The sequence below is a fragment of the Prionailurus viverrinus genome, chromosome B2 (assembly GCF_022837055.1).
Source record: "Prionailurus viverrinus isolate Anna chromosome B2, UM_Priviv_1.0, whole genome shotgun sequence".
Classification (NCBI taxonomy): domain Eukaryota; kingdom Metazoa; phylum Chordata; class Mammalia; order Carnivora; family Felidae; genus Prionailurus; species Prionailurus viverrinus.
In genome coordinates, this window is record NC_062565.1 from 149,051,342 (window position 1) to 149,064,500 (window position 13,159).

Below are 13,159 nucleotides of genomic sequence, written 5' to 3' on the forward strand. Positions count from 1 at the left end.
ATGTCTTTCCATTTCTTTGTGTCTTCATCAATTTCTTTCATCAGTGTTTTATCAGAGGATAGGTCTCTCACCTCCTTGGTTAGGTTTATTCCTAGGTGTCTAGGATTCTTAAAACAATTGTAGATTGTTAATCCTACAATTTTAGGATTCTTAAAACAATTGTAAATAGGATTTCTTTCCTGATTCCTTTTTCTGCGGCTTCAATATTTGTGTGTCGAAACGGAACAGATTTCTGCACGTTGATTCTGTATCCTGCAACTTAACTGAATTCCTTGATCAGCTCGAGCAGATCTTCTGTGGAGTCTTTCATGGTATCTGTAAACGGGAAAAGTTTTACTTCTTCCTTGCTAATTTGGATGCCTTGTATTCCTTTTTCTTCTCTGACTGCCGTGGCTAGGACTTCAAGTATGAGGCTGGATAAAATGGTGAGAGTCCACCTTTGTCTTGGTCCTGACCTTAGGGGAAACAGTTTTTCACCCCTGAGGAGAAGGGTAGCTGTGAGTTTTTTATATATGACCTTTATCATGTTGAGGTGTGTTCCCTCTAAGCCTACTTTCTTGAGAGCTTTTATCATGAATGGATGTTGTACTTTGTCAAATGCTTTTTCTGCATCTACTGAAATGTCCCCATGTTTTTTTTGTCCGTTCTCTTACCGATGTGATGCAGGACAATGACTGATTCTATTGCATCCCGCTTGATTGTGGCAAATGATTTTTTTAAATGTATTGTTGGATTTGGTTTGCTAATATTTTGTTGAGGATTTTTGATTTTTGCATTTATGCTCATCAGAGATTTTGGCCTTTAGTTCTCTTCTGTCATGTCTCTATCTGCCTTTGGTATCAGGGTAATTAACGTAGGCCTCGTCGAATGAATTTGGAAATTTTCCCTCCTCTTCCATTTTTTGGAATAGTTTGAGAAGAACAGGTATTAACTCTTCTTTAAATGTCTGGTAGAATTCACCATCTGGTCCCGAACTTTTCTTCCTTGGGAGTTTTTTTGTTTTTATTAGAGATTACATTTTATTGCTGGAAATTGGTCTGTTCGAAATTTTTATTTAAATCTTTATTTTATATTGGGGTGCCTGGGTGGCTCGGTCGGTTAAGCGTCCAACTTCGGCTCAGGTCATGATCTCACAGTCTGTGAGTTCGAGCCCCGCGTCGGGCTCTGTGCTGACAGCTCAGAGCCTGGAGCCTGTTTCAGATTCTGTTTCTCCCTCTCTCTCTGCTCCTCCCCTGTTCATGCTCTGTCTCTCTCTGTCTCAAAAATAAATCTTTATTTTATTGAGAGAGAAAGAGAGAGAGAGAGAGAGAGAGCAAGCACAGGGGAGGGGCAGAGAGTGAGGGAAAGAGAGAATCCCAAACAGAGGTTCAAACTCATGAACCATGAGATCATGACCTGAGCTGATATCAAGAGTTGGATGTTAACTGACTGAGCCACCCAGTCGCCCCCATTCTGCTCAAATTTTCTATTTCTTCCTAGTTCAAGTTTGGAAGGTTGCATGTTTCTAGAAATTTATCCATTTTTTTCTATGTTTTCCAATTTGCTGACATATAATTTTTTATAATATTCTCTTATAATCCTTTATATTTCTGTGGGGTCAGTTATTTTTCCTCTTCCATTTCTGATTTTGCTTTTTGAGCCCTCTCTCTCTCTTTTCTTTGATGAGTCTGGCTAAAGGTTTATCAATCTTGTTGATCTTTTCAAAGAACCAGCTCCTGATTTCACTGATCTGTTCTATTGTGGGTTTTTTTTTGTTTTTTTTGTTTTGTTTTGTTTTTTAGTTTTGATTTTGTATGTTTCTGCTCTAATCTCTATTATTTCCTTCCTTCTACTGGTTTGGGGGTTTGTTAGTTCCCTTTCTAGCTCCTTTAGGTGTGAGGGTAGATTGATTATCTGATATTTTTCTTGCTTCTTGAGGTAGGCCTGTACTGCTATAAACTTCCCTCTTAGAACCACTTTTGTTGCATCCCAAAGATTTTGGACCTGTCTCTTCTCTTTTTTGATGCTAGCCATTCTAGCAAGAGTTGATACCTTACTGTTGTTTTGATTTTCATTTCCCTAGTTGGTGATGTTGAACATCTTTTCATGTACCTGTTGGCCATTCCTATATATTCTTTGGAAAAATGTCTACTTGGGTCCCTCGCCCCGTTTTAATTGGATTATTTGTTTCATGTTTTGTTTTTGTTTTTGTTTTTTCTTTTGCTGTTGACTTACATGAGTTCCTTATATATTTTGGATATTAACCCCTTATCACACAGATGGTTTTACCATTCATAGGTTGTCTTTTCACTGGTGAGTTTTCCTTTTGATGTGCAAAGGCTTTTTAGTTTGATGCAGTCCCACTTATTTATGTTTGCTTTTGTTGCTGTGCTTTAGGTGTCCTATCCAAATATTATTGCCAAGACCCATGTGAAGGAACTTTTTTCCTATGTTTTCCTCTAGAAGTTTTATGGTTTCAGGTCTTCCATTTAAATCTCTGACCTATTTTGAGTTAACTGTCATGAATGGTGTAAGATAGAGGTCAAGTTTCAGCTCTTCCCATGTGAATGTCCGATTTTCCCAGCACCATTTAACGAACAGACTGTCCTTTCTCCACGGAGTATAACTGACTCTACTGTGAAATATTAGTTGACCTCATATACTTATTTATTTCTGAGCTTTATTCTGTTCCACTGGCCTATTTTTTTTTTTTTTGTGCCAGTATCATACTGTTTTGCTTAATATATCCTGAAATCAGAAAGTGTAATTCCTCCTGCTTCATTCTTCCTTCTCAGGAATGCTTTGGCTATTCAGTCTTTTGTAGTTTCATATAAATTTTAGGTTTGTTTCTTCTACTTCTGTGAAGACATAGCATTGGAATCTTGATAGGAACTGCACTGAATCTACAGATGGCTTTTGGTAGTATTGACATTTTAACAGTATTAATTCTTCCAACTTATACATACAGGATAATCTCCATTTACTTGTGCCTTCTCCAATTTCTTTCATCAGTTGTCTTGTAATTTTCAGACCAGAGCTTTCGCCTCCTGGAGCAAATGTATTCCTAAGTGTTTTATTATTTTTGATATTACTATAAGTGGCATCACTTTCTTTTTTAGATAATTTGTTATTTGTGTATAGAAACAGTACTGATTTTTCCATATTAATTTTGTGTCCTGCAACTTTATTGAATTCATTGATAAGATCTAATAATAATTTTTTGGTGGAGGTCTTCAGGACCTTCTGTATATAAAATCATGCTGTCTGCAAATAGAGACATTTTACGTCTTCCTTTCCAATCGGATACATTTTACTTCTTTTTCTTGCCTAACTCCTCAGGCTAGGACTTCTGGTACCATATTGAATAGACATGTCAAGGGCGGACAGCTTTGTCTTGTTCCTGATCTTAGAGAAAAAGCTTTCAACCTTAGCATGTTATATAATTTACTTAGGATGGAGGGACTGGGTGAAACCGGTCAAAAGTTACAAACTTCAAATTATAAGGATGTAATGTACAACGTGATGACTATAGTTTACATTGCTGTATGGTATATTTGAAAGTCACTAAGAGAATAAATTGTAAACTTTTCATTTTGTGCCCCCTGTAGAAACACTAAGTTCCATTACAACTGAATTCATGTCCAGTGCTTAGCAAATGCAAAACACACAGTAGACAGTTGGTAACTTTTAGTAAAATGAATGAATTTTAAACCAAAAATGATGACCCTGGGACAGAAATTGAGCTGTGTGTTTTTCTAGACCCCATTTCACCCGCCAACTTCCTATGTAACAGTCTTTTTTTTTTTTTTAATTTTTTTTTCAACGTTTATTTATTTTTGGGACAGAGAGAGACAGAGCATGAACGGGGGAGGGGCAGAGAGAGAGGGAGACACAGAATCAGAAACAGGCTCCAGGCTCTGAGCCATCAGCCCAGAGCCCGACGCGGGGCTCGAACTCACGGACCAAGAGATCGTGACCTGGCTGAAGTCGGACGCTCAACCGACTGCGCCACCCAGGCGCCCCTCCTATGTAACAGTCTTAATGACCAATGATAACATATTAGTGAGGGAGAAGCAAAATGCAGGAAAAAGCCAATAAGGGACTGGGAAATATACATTGTTTATTATACCTTGCAATGGAAAAGTAATCAAACAAGCAGAGGATAATTGGTGTAAACTGAATTAGAATGACTGAAACCTGGGGAAAAACCTTCCATATGAGAAACTCTAGAAGTTCCTTCTGATGTTTACTCTATTTCTTTTTTATTAAAAAAGCAACATATACAAGAATATAAACTTATAAATCCCCCAAATCCAGAAACAACCACAATGACATATTTAACTAGCTCTTTGTCTACACAATTATATGTAAGATTATTACCTTGTAAAAGATGGCACTATATCCTGTTCTGCAACTCACCATGCTTCAGTGAAGCTACCAATTAAAACACCTATTTTAGGGTTTTTTTCCCCCCACTTTTCCTATTACAGTCAATGCGGAACATGAATAACCAGTTAAAATGAGAGCAGAAAGGCAAAACGTTTTAACACTCCCCCTTCTCCCCACTCTTAAAATACGAAAAATAGGGGCGCCTGGGTGCCGCAGTCGGTTAAGCATCCGACTTCAGCCAGGTCACGATCTCGTGGTCCGGGAGTTTGAGGCCCGCGTCAGGCTCTGGGCTGATGGCTCAGAGCCTGGAGCCTGTTTCCGAATCTGTGTCTCCCTCTCTCTCTGCCCCTCACCCGTTCATGCTCTGTCTCTCTCTGTCCCAAAAATAAATAAACGTTGAAAAAAAAAAAAAGTTTAAAATACGAAAAATATTCCAACCCTCCCTCCCAGGCTATCCCAGAAGCAAACCACAGCAAGCCCCACAGCCCTGCCTTGGATCCTACCAGCCAACACCAGCACTGCGTTCGCCCTGGCACAGGCCCTCCGTGCCCAGGACGGGGGCTCTCAAATGTTAAACTTGCACTAGGATTACCTGAGGGGGTTTATCAAAACACAGATTTTAGGTCTCACTGCAGGAGTTTCTGACTCCGGGGGTTTTGAGTGAGATGAGGCCTATGGCATTTCTAACTAGTTCCCGAAGGATGTCCACGGTGATGTGGGAATCCCACCAGAGAATCGGTGGCCTCGATGAAGAACCAATGCCCACAAAGAGCCTTCTCAATCTGCACACCTCTTAGTGGCCTCGGTTCTCCCAGCATGGTCCTGAAAACCCACACTGCACCACTCAGCACTGGATTACACAGCCTCGGTTGCTGTACTCTCACAGTACCTTCTTTCCACACCAGAAGATTACGCGTCCCTCAAGGACAGTACACACAAGGAACATGGCTCCTGTGACTCACCAGGACCCCGGGACACAGCAAATAGATGCATCTGCTTAATCCACAGGCCCCACCTGACTGGCTAAAAGCAAACGATGTGCATCTTAAAATCTCGAGCAAATTTATTTCTAGTAAAAATTTCTGTTTGCTAGACATTGGGCTACATGTTTTCCAACATCCACACCAACAAATCCTGAAACGATCTTACTCTCTGATTATGTGTTTATTATCTGTGTTCTCCTATCAGAAAGTGACCTTCGAGGGAGCAAGTTTTTAGCCCTTGTTCTCTAATTACGTTCCCATAGTAGGTACTCAGGATTTGATTCATTCATTCATTCATTCATTCATTCATTCATTCATTCGAGAGAAAGAGAACAGAAGCATGAGAGAGTGGCAGAGGCAAAGGAAGAGACAGAATCCCGAGCAGGCTCTAACCAAGATCATGACCTGCGACGAAATCAAGAGGCGGAATCTTAACCGACTGAGCCATCCAAGAGCCCCTCAAGAAATACTTGCTAATCGGCATACTGAATCACTGGTTAGGGAAATAAGTACTATCTGCTCACATTCCAGCTACAACTTGGCCACTCAACTAGAAATTATAATTCAATCTTTAATCAAATAATCTAGATCACTGTGAAACGTTCGGGCAGCTTTTAAAAAGTAGATTCAAAAAATGAGAAATGGTTGTACCACTCATCTCTCACAAGTTTTCATTGGAGTTTTAAAAACCTGTGTTAAGTAGAACATCGACCTGGATGTTGAAATACATTCTATTAAGTAGATGCAATGATTTTAATTCAACATCCTTTTCTATTACACGGACAATCAGAAAATACGATTTTTACTCAGAGAAACACCGATGAAAATAAAGTGCTTTCAAAAATCCACTAGCTCATAACATTTTCGTTCATTAGAATCACTCATAAACAAAATTTCTGCCGAGGAAATGCAGTAATGATGTCGAATGTACAAATAATGGGTGCCGGTGGTAGGAACTTTACAGATACTGCAAAAACTGCTTCCGAAATCAATCTAGCTTGTAACAAAGCTACTAAAATTATTTGAACTAGTTTCATAATCACTAACAATGTGTGATGACCTGAATTAACCTTTAAAAATTTTTTTTTCAACGTTTATTTATTTTTGGGACAGAGAGAGACAGAGCATGAACGGGGGAGGGGCAGAGAGAGAGAGGGAGACACAGAATCGGAAACAGGCTCCAGGCTCTGAGCCATCAGCCCAGAGCCCGACGCGGGGCTCGAACTCCCGGACCGCGAGATCGTGACCTGGCTGAAGTCGGACGCTTAACCGACTGCGCCACCCAGGCGCCCCCTGAATTAACCTTTAAAATTATCAAAATCCCAATCAACTTGATTAGATTGCTGCAGAGCCCAAACACTCTCAAAAAGAATATATTAAAGATACACCTTTGCACGAAGATGAACAATTAACAGAATTCATGGAATACATCAAGTAACTCTTTGCAAATGAACTTTATCCCCCTTCTAGTAACCAGATTGTGAACTTATGGTTATTTATAATGCAAATCAAGGCATTCAACACATTTTGTTTCCATTCCAAAAAAGAAAATAAAAAGACCGAGATATGAAATTTCAATGTGAAGACGAAACTTCCATAATCGACACAAAGCAATTTCAAGGAGAACAAAGTGCACAAAACGAAGTTCCAAGTAAACCATTTCAATGATGTGGGTTTTTCCTTATTCATGATATGGACTAATAGTTAACACGTAATTTATTAGTGCCCTACTTACTAAAACCTTCTAACATTGCATGCCTTGGCAAACTAATTCATGCCCCATTAATTTAATATCCTGCGACATTATAAACACTAGCACAGAAACCATCTGTTACACGCTAAGCAGGACTAATGCTCCTGAATCTGCATTTCAGGCTGCATATAGTGGGTTTAGGGGACAGGATGGAAATCTCACTAATTCTAGGTAAGAAGTATGTAGTAGTTTTATTTGAATGAAAATTGTTCCATCTCTAGAATCATGGAGAGGTGAAAAATATGGAGTAACTCCATCCTCTGAGGAAAAAAAAAAAGGAAGCCATTCATGTATTTGTTGAAAATATTTAAGGCAGGTGACAGCACCAATGTTTTCATTATTAATTATTGGACATGTATGGACACACTGACGGTGAGATGGTTTGCTATTTAATATTTCAGACATATAAACACAGTAGTAACAAATTCTTGGACATAAAAGACACTGCTACTCATGATTCTTAAATGACTTGGGTTCAATCAATCGCCCTCTTGAATACCAAAAAGCTTCCCTTTAGAATATGAATATCACAGTTACGTTTTGGGGGTTTTAAACAAAGCCCATGTATTTTAAATATTATTCTTTTTTTTTTTAATTTTTTTTTCAACGTTTATTTATTTTTGGGACAGAGAGAGACAGAGCATGAACGGGAGAGGGGCAGAGAGAGAGGGAGACACAGATTCGGAAACAGGCTCCAGGCTCTGAGCCATCAGCCCAGAGCCGGACGCGGGGCTCGAACTCACAGACCGCGAGATCGTGACCTGGCTGAAGTCGGACGCTTAACCGACTGCGCCACCCAGGCGCCCCTAAATATTATTCTAATACCAGGAGATGCCAAATACAGTCATACTGACTGTACGTACGTTTTTACTAACGTAGAACTAAGTTTTTTACATTAGAAGCCAAAAGGGGACATCGCTGAGAGTCCAAGTAATTCAGGATTCTTCCCGAGCATAACTGAAATACTGAAATGGCATTAGGGACGTCAAACTGTGTTCCGTCTTGGAACCTTCCCACCGGAAATGCAAAGGGTAGGATCTTCATCGTATCCTAACGTTGATTTATCACTTTGACAGTTCTGCCTTGATACTTGTGGAGACGTTAAATAGTTGAGTAATCTGAGTCTGGATGAGTACCAGCTGGGCCTGTCAAATGTGCCTTGCGTAAAAATTAACAAAAAGTACAAAATTCAGTAAAACAACTCAATTCATGACCTAGGTAACTTTGTTGGCTTCCTGAAAGTTTTCCCAAATCAAAGTATGGCTGTGAGTTACGGGTACAGTCCCCGATACTTTCAGGGAATATTTATACACTCTCTAAATGAGAACCTAAAGTTTTAAAAGAAAGAAAGAACCCCTACCTCCAATTCCCGGCATCGCTTGAAAACCAACTGTTTGGGATTTTGGATCCGAGGTCCACCTCCAAAAGGCAATTTGCCTGGCAAGTACAGACAGAACTCTGCGCTTTTAAAATGCAAATGTTATGAAAGCAGGAAAATCAAACTGACAACAGTAACAGTACAGACTCTGAAAATGTCAATCTCTGAAGACACTGGGGGGGGGGGGGGCTCAGCTTTCCCCAACCCCCCCTTCTCTGCCAACACAAAGCAGAGCGATTGGCTGTGGGGCGGACCCCTCTGCAGACCATCTGGCTCAGAGCCCCCGGGCCTGGACTATGTCCAGCCCCGGTCAGACTAACCGGAAGGAGGCAGAAACTTACGACTCTCTTCGACTGGTCTGAGCACCAACTCGCCGGAAGCCTAACCATCTAGAATCTCAATAGCGCTTTACAGAGTTTGCTACGTACACGAAAAGACAACGCACCGGGCGGGATTTACAAATCACAGTATAGAATCCCTTCCCTCTGGAAGCTTTCCAGTGAGCAGGGAGGGGAAGGAAGAGCATGAAAGTAGTTCTGGTTCTGGTTCCACGCGCAATACTGACAACCGGTGGCCACTTGGAGGTTGAGAATCCAACCCTCCTTTGTTCGTTCATTCGAAACGTTCAGCGCGCCCCTCCCCGCGGCATCCGGGGTGCTGCCGGCGAGGGATACACAAGAAACTGCGACTCCCGCCGCCAGTGCCCCCCAGGGGCTCGCCGGTACCGTCCGGGGATCACCCTCGACCCAGCAAGGGAAGGCGGCCACGTAAGCCTCGCTCGCTGCCGGCAGATGTGAACGGTCACCACCCGCAAAACCCCCGGACGCTACAGCCGCCCTGGTCACGCAGCCCCGGTGCACGGGGAGTACCGCCGTGGGGCAATCGGCCCCCCACTCCGTCTTCAGCTTCTCTGAGCACCGAACGAGCAAGGCGCTCGATAGAACAGCACGTGCACGAAGGAACGCCGGCGGTTTGGACAGCGTGACGTCATCGTGACGCCATCGCGACAAAACCGCTTGCAAGCCGCGAGCCAGCCGGACGTGTGAGAAGCAGACGTCATCTGTACTCACTCATTCGCTTAAATCTGAAATTTCGCAGATGGCCTTTCTCGGAACGGAGTGCCGCACCCCTTCACGTGACCTCCCCGTAGCGTAGACCATTTCCACACGAGGCCGGCTTATCCGTGGTTGAAAAATAAGCTACGTGAGCGTTTACCGAGTCCTTGTGCATAAAGCACGGTTTCCCTCCGTCCGCTTTCTCTCACTAAACTGACACAAAGGGAAACGATCCGGACAGGCCCGACTTTCAATAATATTCTCCCAGAACTTCTGTCTCTCACGCTTTCTGTTCCCGGGTCTGGCGTGGAAACAGAAATACCACCCCCTCCCCCCCAAAAGCCCTCTCCACAAAAATGTCCTTCCTCCGAGCATTTCCCACGAAGCCCCTTGGAAGGAGAAGGAGGCCTCGTCGAGGAGAACACAAAATCGTAAAACGAGTAAGGGCGCGATGGAGACGCGACACAAGGCTTCAGCCTCAATCCAGAATCACACACGAGAGGCGAGGACCCGGAACTGGCTTTTAGTAGTTCCGCAAAGGTGGGCGGGGCTGTCCCCAAGCCACGCCCACAGGGTTAGCCCTAAACCTGGGTTGCCAGGGGCTGCAGGGGCTGCGTCCTGAGTCGCGAGACGGTTCTCCCCGTTGGGAGGGGCGCAGGGGCCCAGCCGCCCGCAGGCAGGCGTACCATGAAAGGTTCCCTTGTAGTGTTTCCGCCCTAAGCTGCGCGCAGCCTGTCTGCAGGGGCCCCACCGCTACAGGGAAGCCCCAGGTCACACGCATTCAGCTTCTCTTGGTTCCTGATCCCAGCAGTGGTCCTGAGCCCTCCGGGGGGCCACCAAGCGAGATGGCCTCTGTGCAAGGGCAATTTTGTCTTCAGGTACAAGGGAGCACTGCTTCAGCTCCACTCTGCTATTCTCAATAATCATTTACCTCTTGAGTGGATGTACTCAACAGTGTAAAGTAGTATTGCATTAACCAATACAGAGAACAGACTTGAAAGACACGGAATGGCACATCCAAATCGTTATAAAAATCTAAGAGTCGTTTAACAACATCACTGTAACACTAAGACGCGACGCAAGATTTGCCATCTTCTGAGCCCTATACTCAATTTCCCATCTCGTAAATATCCCTTATTGCACTATATTATTATCCATCATTATATAGCAAGTTGATGAAATCTGCATCTTTATATGAGGTGCGTTAAGCACAACTAAGTCACACGTTCAAAGCGTCAAACATCTCAGACTGCTTCCAAACGTCTGAGGTATGTTATAGCTGAATATGCCACATCAAGCTTTGTTCTATTAAAAGCTGTGATTGTTTTGAAAAAAAAAAATGCTACGTTTGTTTCTGCAATTTATTTCTATTTCTCTCTCCCTCTCAATCCACACACACATACACAGACTCACGTACATGTACTTTAAAATCTAATTTGTGTTTCAATGTCAAAAGCTCTCTTTTGTAAAGTTTCTTTATTATAAAAACTCTGCAAGAAAATTATAGACACTTTGAAAATTAGAGGAAACTCAGCCCAAGGAGCCTGCGAGGGCCACAGATCTAACAGCATAACATCTTAATAGTGATCATTTATAAGCTTTACTTATGGCATTCTGTTACACTAAATAAATTTCCAGAAAAATAGCATATATTTGTTTCTGGCATAAAAGTTCTTCATAGAGTCAAAATCATATGTAATATAAATTTCTACTCTAAGAAGAACATTCTGGGAAACAAGAAGTCTTATTTGGCCAAATATAAATTCATTTAAAACTATGCCACAATATTCAAATCCAATATCTTAACACATGATCAACTTGGGAGGAAATTTATTTCACTTCCCATCCCTTTTGAATCCACATTTCTTTTGTCATAAATATAACAGCATCTTAAGTTCATGAGTGTGAACAAAATGTCTAATGCAAAGTCAAGAGTTCTCTTCCTACTGTGTCCACATGTAAATTATTTAATGATTTCTCTTTGCAAAATGCAGTAATATAAATACGTTTTTGAAATCTAAAGAACATTTGTATAATCATTAATAATAACTGCTGAACAAAATCAAGGCTAATATTACTTCTGCATTTTCAACATGTCATATCCAAATACATTTTCACAAGTACTTTGCCAAGTTTTTGTAGCCAAGGATCTTACTCCAGTGGATTCATTTCCTCTCATTCTAACTTCTTTTATCTTTTGAAACACAGTGAATTAAAAATGCTAATTCTGTCTACTTTATATTTTCTAGCATGCACTCAACACTCGGTTTTGTTCGTTTGTTTTTGTCGCCGTGAACTAGAAAACAATCCCCGCTCGATCCGAATGAGATCTTACCTTCTGGCTTGTTGTTTTTCCTCTTCAGCCATTTTTCTACGGTCTCGGCACTAACACTCTCAGATACAAACTCATCTAACACCTGGGGATGAAGGGAAAGATACGCCTTCACTTTTTCATCTGTCAGACCTGGGAAAGAATTAAAAAGACTAACATTAACCTGGATGACACCTCTGTGAGCATCAAACATATAGAAAAATGGCCCGTTATGCTAAGATTGATCTGAAATAGAAAAAGAACACAGGGGCGCCTGGGTGGCGCAGTCGGTTGAGCGTCCGACTTCAGCCAGGTCACGATCTCGCGGTCGGTGAGTTCACGATCTCGCGAGATCTCGAGTGATCTCGCGTGAGTTCGAGCCCCGCGTCGGGCTCTGGGCTGATGGCTCGGAGCCTGGAGCCTGCTTCCGATTCTGTGTCTCCCTCTCTCTCTGCCCCTCCCCCGTTCATGCTCTGTCTCTCTCTGTCCCAAAATAAATAAACATTGAAAAAAAAAAATTTAAAAAGAACACAAAGATGTGTACACATACATGGAATATTATCCATCCACAAAGAGGACTTAAGTCCTGATACATGTTACAACACAGGGGAAACCCCGAAAACAGTAGGGTAAATATAAAAACCCAAACACCAAGGATAGATATCCTCTGATTCCACTTCTATGAACTACCTAGAACAGGCAAATTCACAAAGTAGATTAGGAGTTACCAGGGACTGAGGGAGGGGAGGATGGGGAATTTACTACTTAATCGGTTTCCAGGGAAGGCAAAGTTGTAGAAGGAGACAGAGGTCATGGTCACAGGACACACGGGGAGTGTAATTAATGCCAATGAATTACACACTTGCAATGTTCAAAATGGCAAGTTTTAGGTTATGTATATTTTGCCAGTATAAAAAAAAAACAGTAAAAATGGCAAAAGTTAAAACTTTAGCAACTTGAAACTACAGACATGGGGCGCCTGGGCAGCTCAGTCGGGTAAGCGTCTGACTTCAGCTCAGGTCGTGATCTCACAGTTCACGAGTTCGAGCCCCGCACTGGGCTCTGTGCTGACAGCCCGGAGCCTGGAGCCTGCTTCGGGTTCTGTGACTCCCTCTCTCTGCCCCTCCCTTGCTTGTGCTCTGTCTCTCTCTCTCTCTCTCTCTCTCTCTCTCAAAAATAAATAAACATTAAAAAAAAATTTTTTTTAAGCTACAGACGTTACATCACGTTACACAGCTGCTTTCCAATAGCACCTTTCAGTGTGTACTTGGGCCGGCACTGTGCTCCCGTGCTGTGCAGGGAAGCCTTACC

The 13,159-nt window shown here is 42.2% G+C and overlaps 1 protein-coding gene across 3 annotated transcripts in view; it reads right to left on the reverse strand.

Annotated features, from left to right (window-relative positions):
• PDE10A (phosphodiesterase 10A) overlaps positions 1 to 13,159 on the reverse strand; it is a 348,967-nt gene that overhangs the window by 167,138 nt on the left and 168,670 nt on the right. For all 3 annotated transcript variants that reach the window (XM_047859675.1, XM_047859674.1, XM_047859676.1), the window contains exon 2: positions 11,873 to 12,001. In XM_047859675.1, coding sequence (XP_047715631.1) covers positions 11,873 to 12,001 — 129 coding nt within the window. The remainder of the gene's footprint in view (positions 1 to 11,872; positions 12,002 to 13,159) is intronic.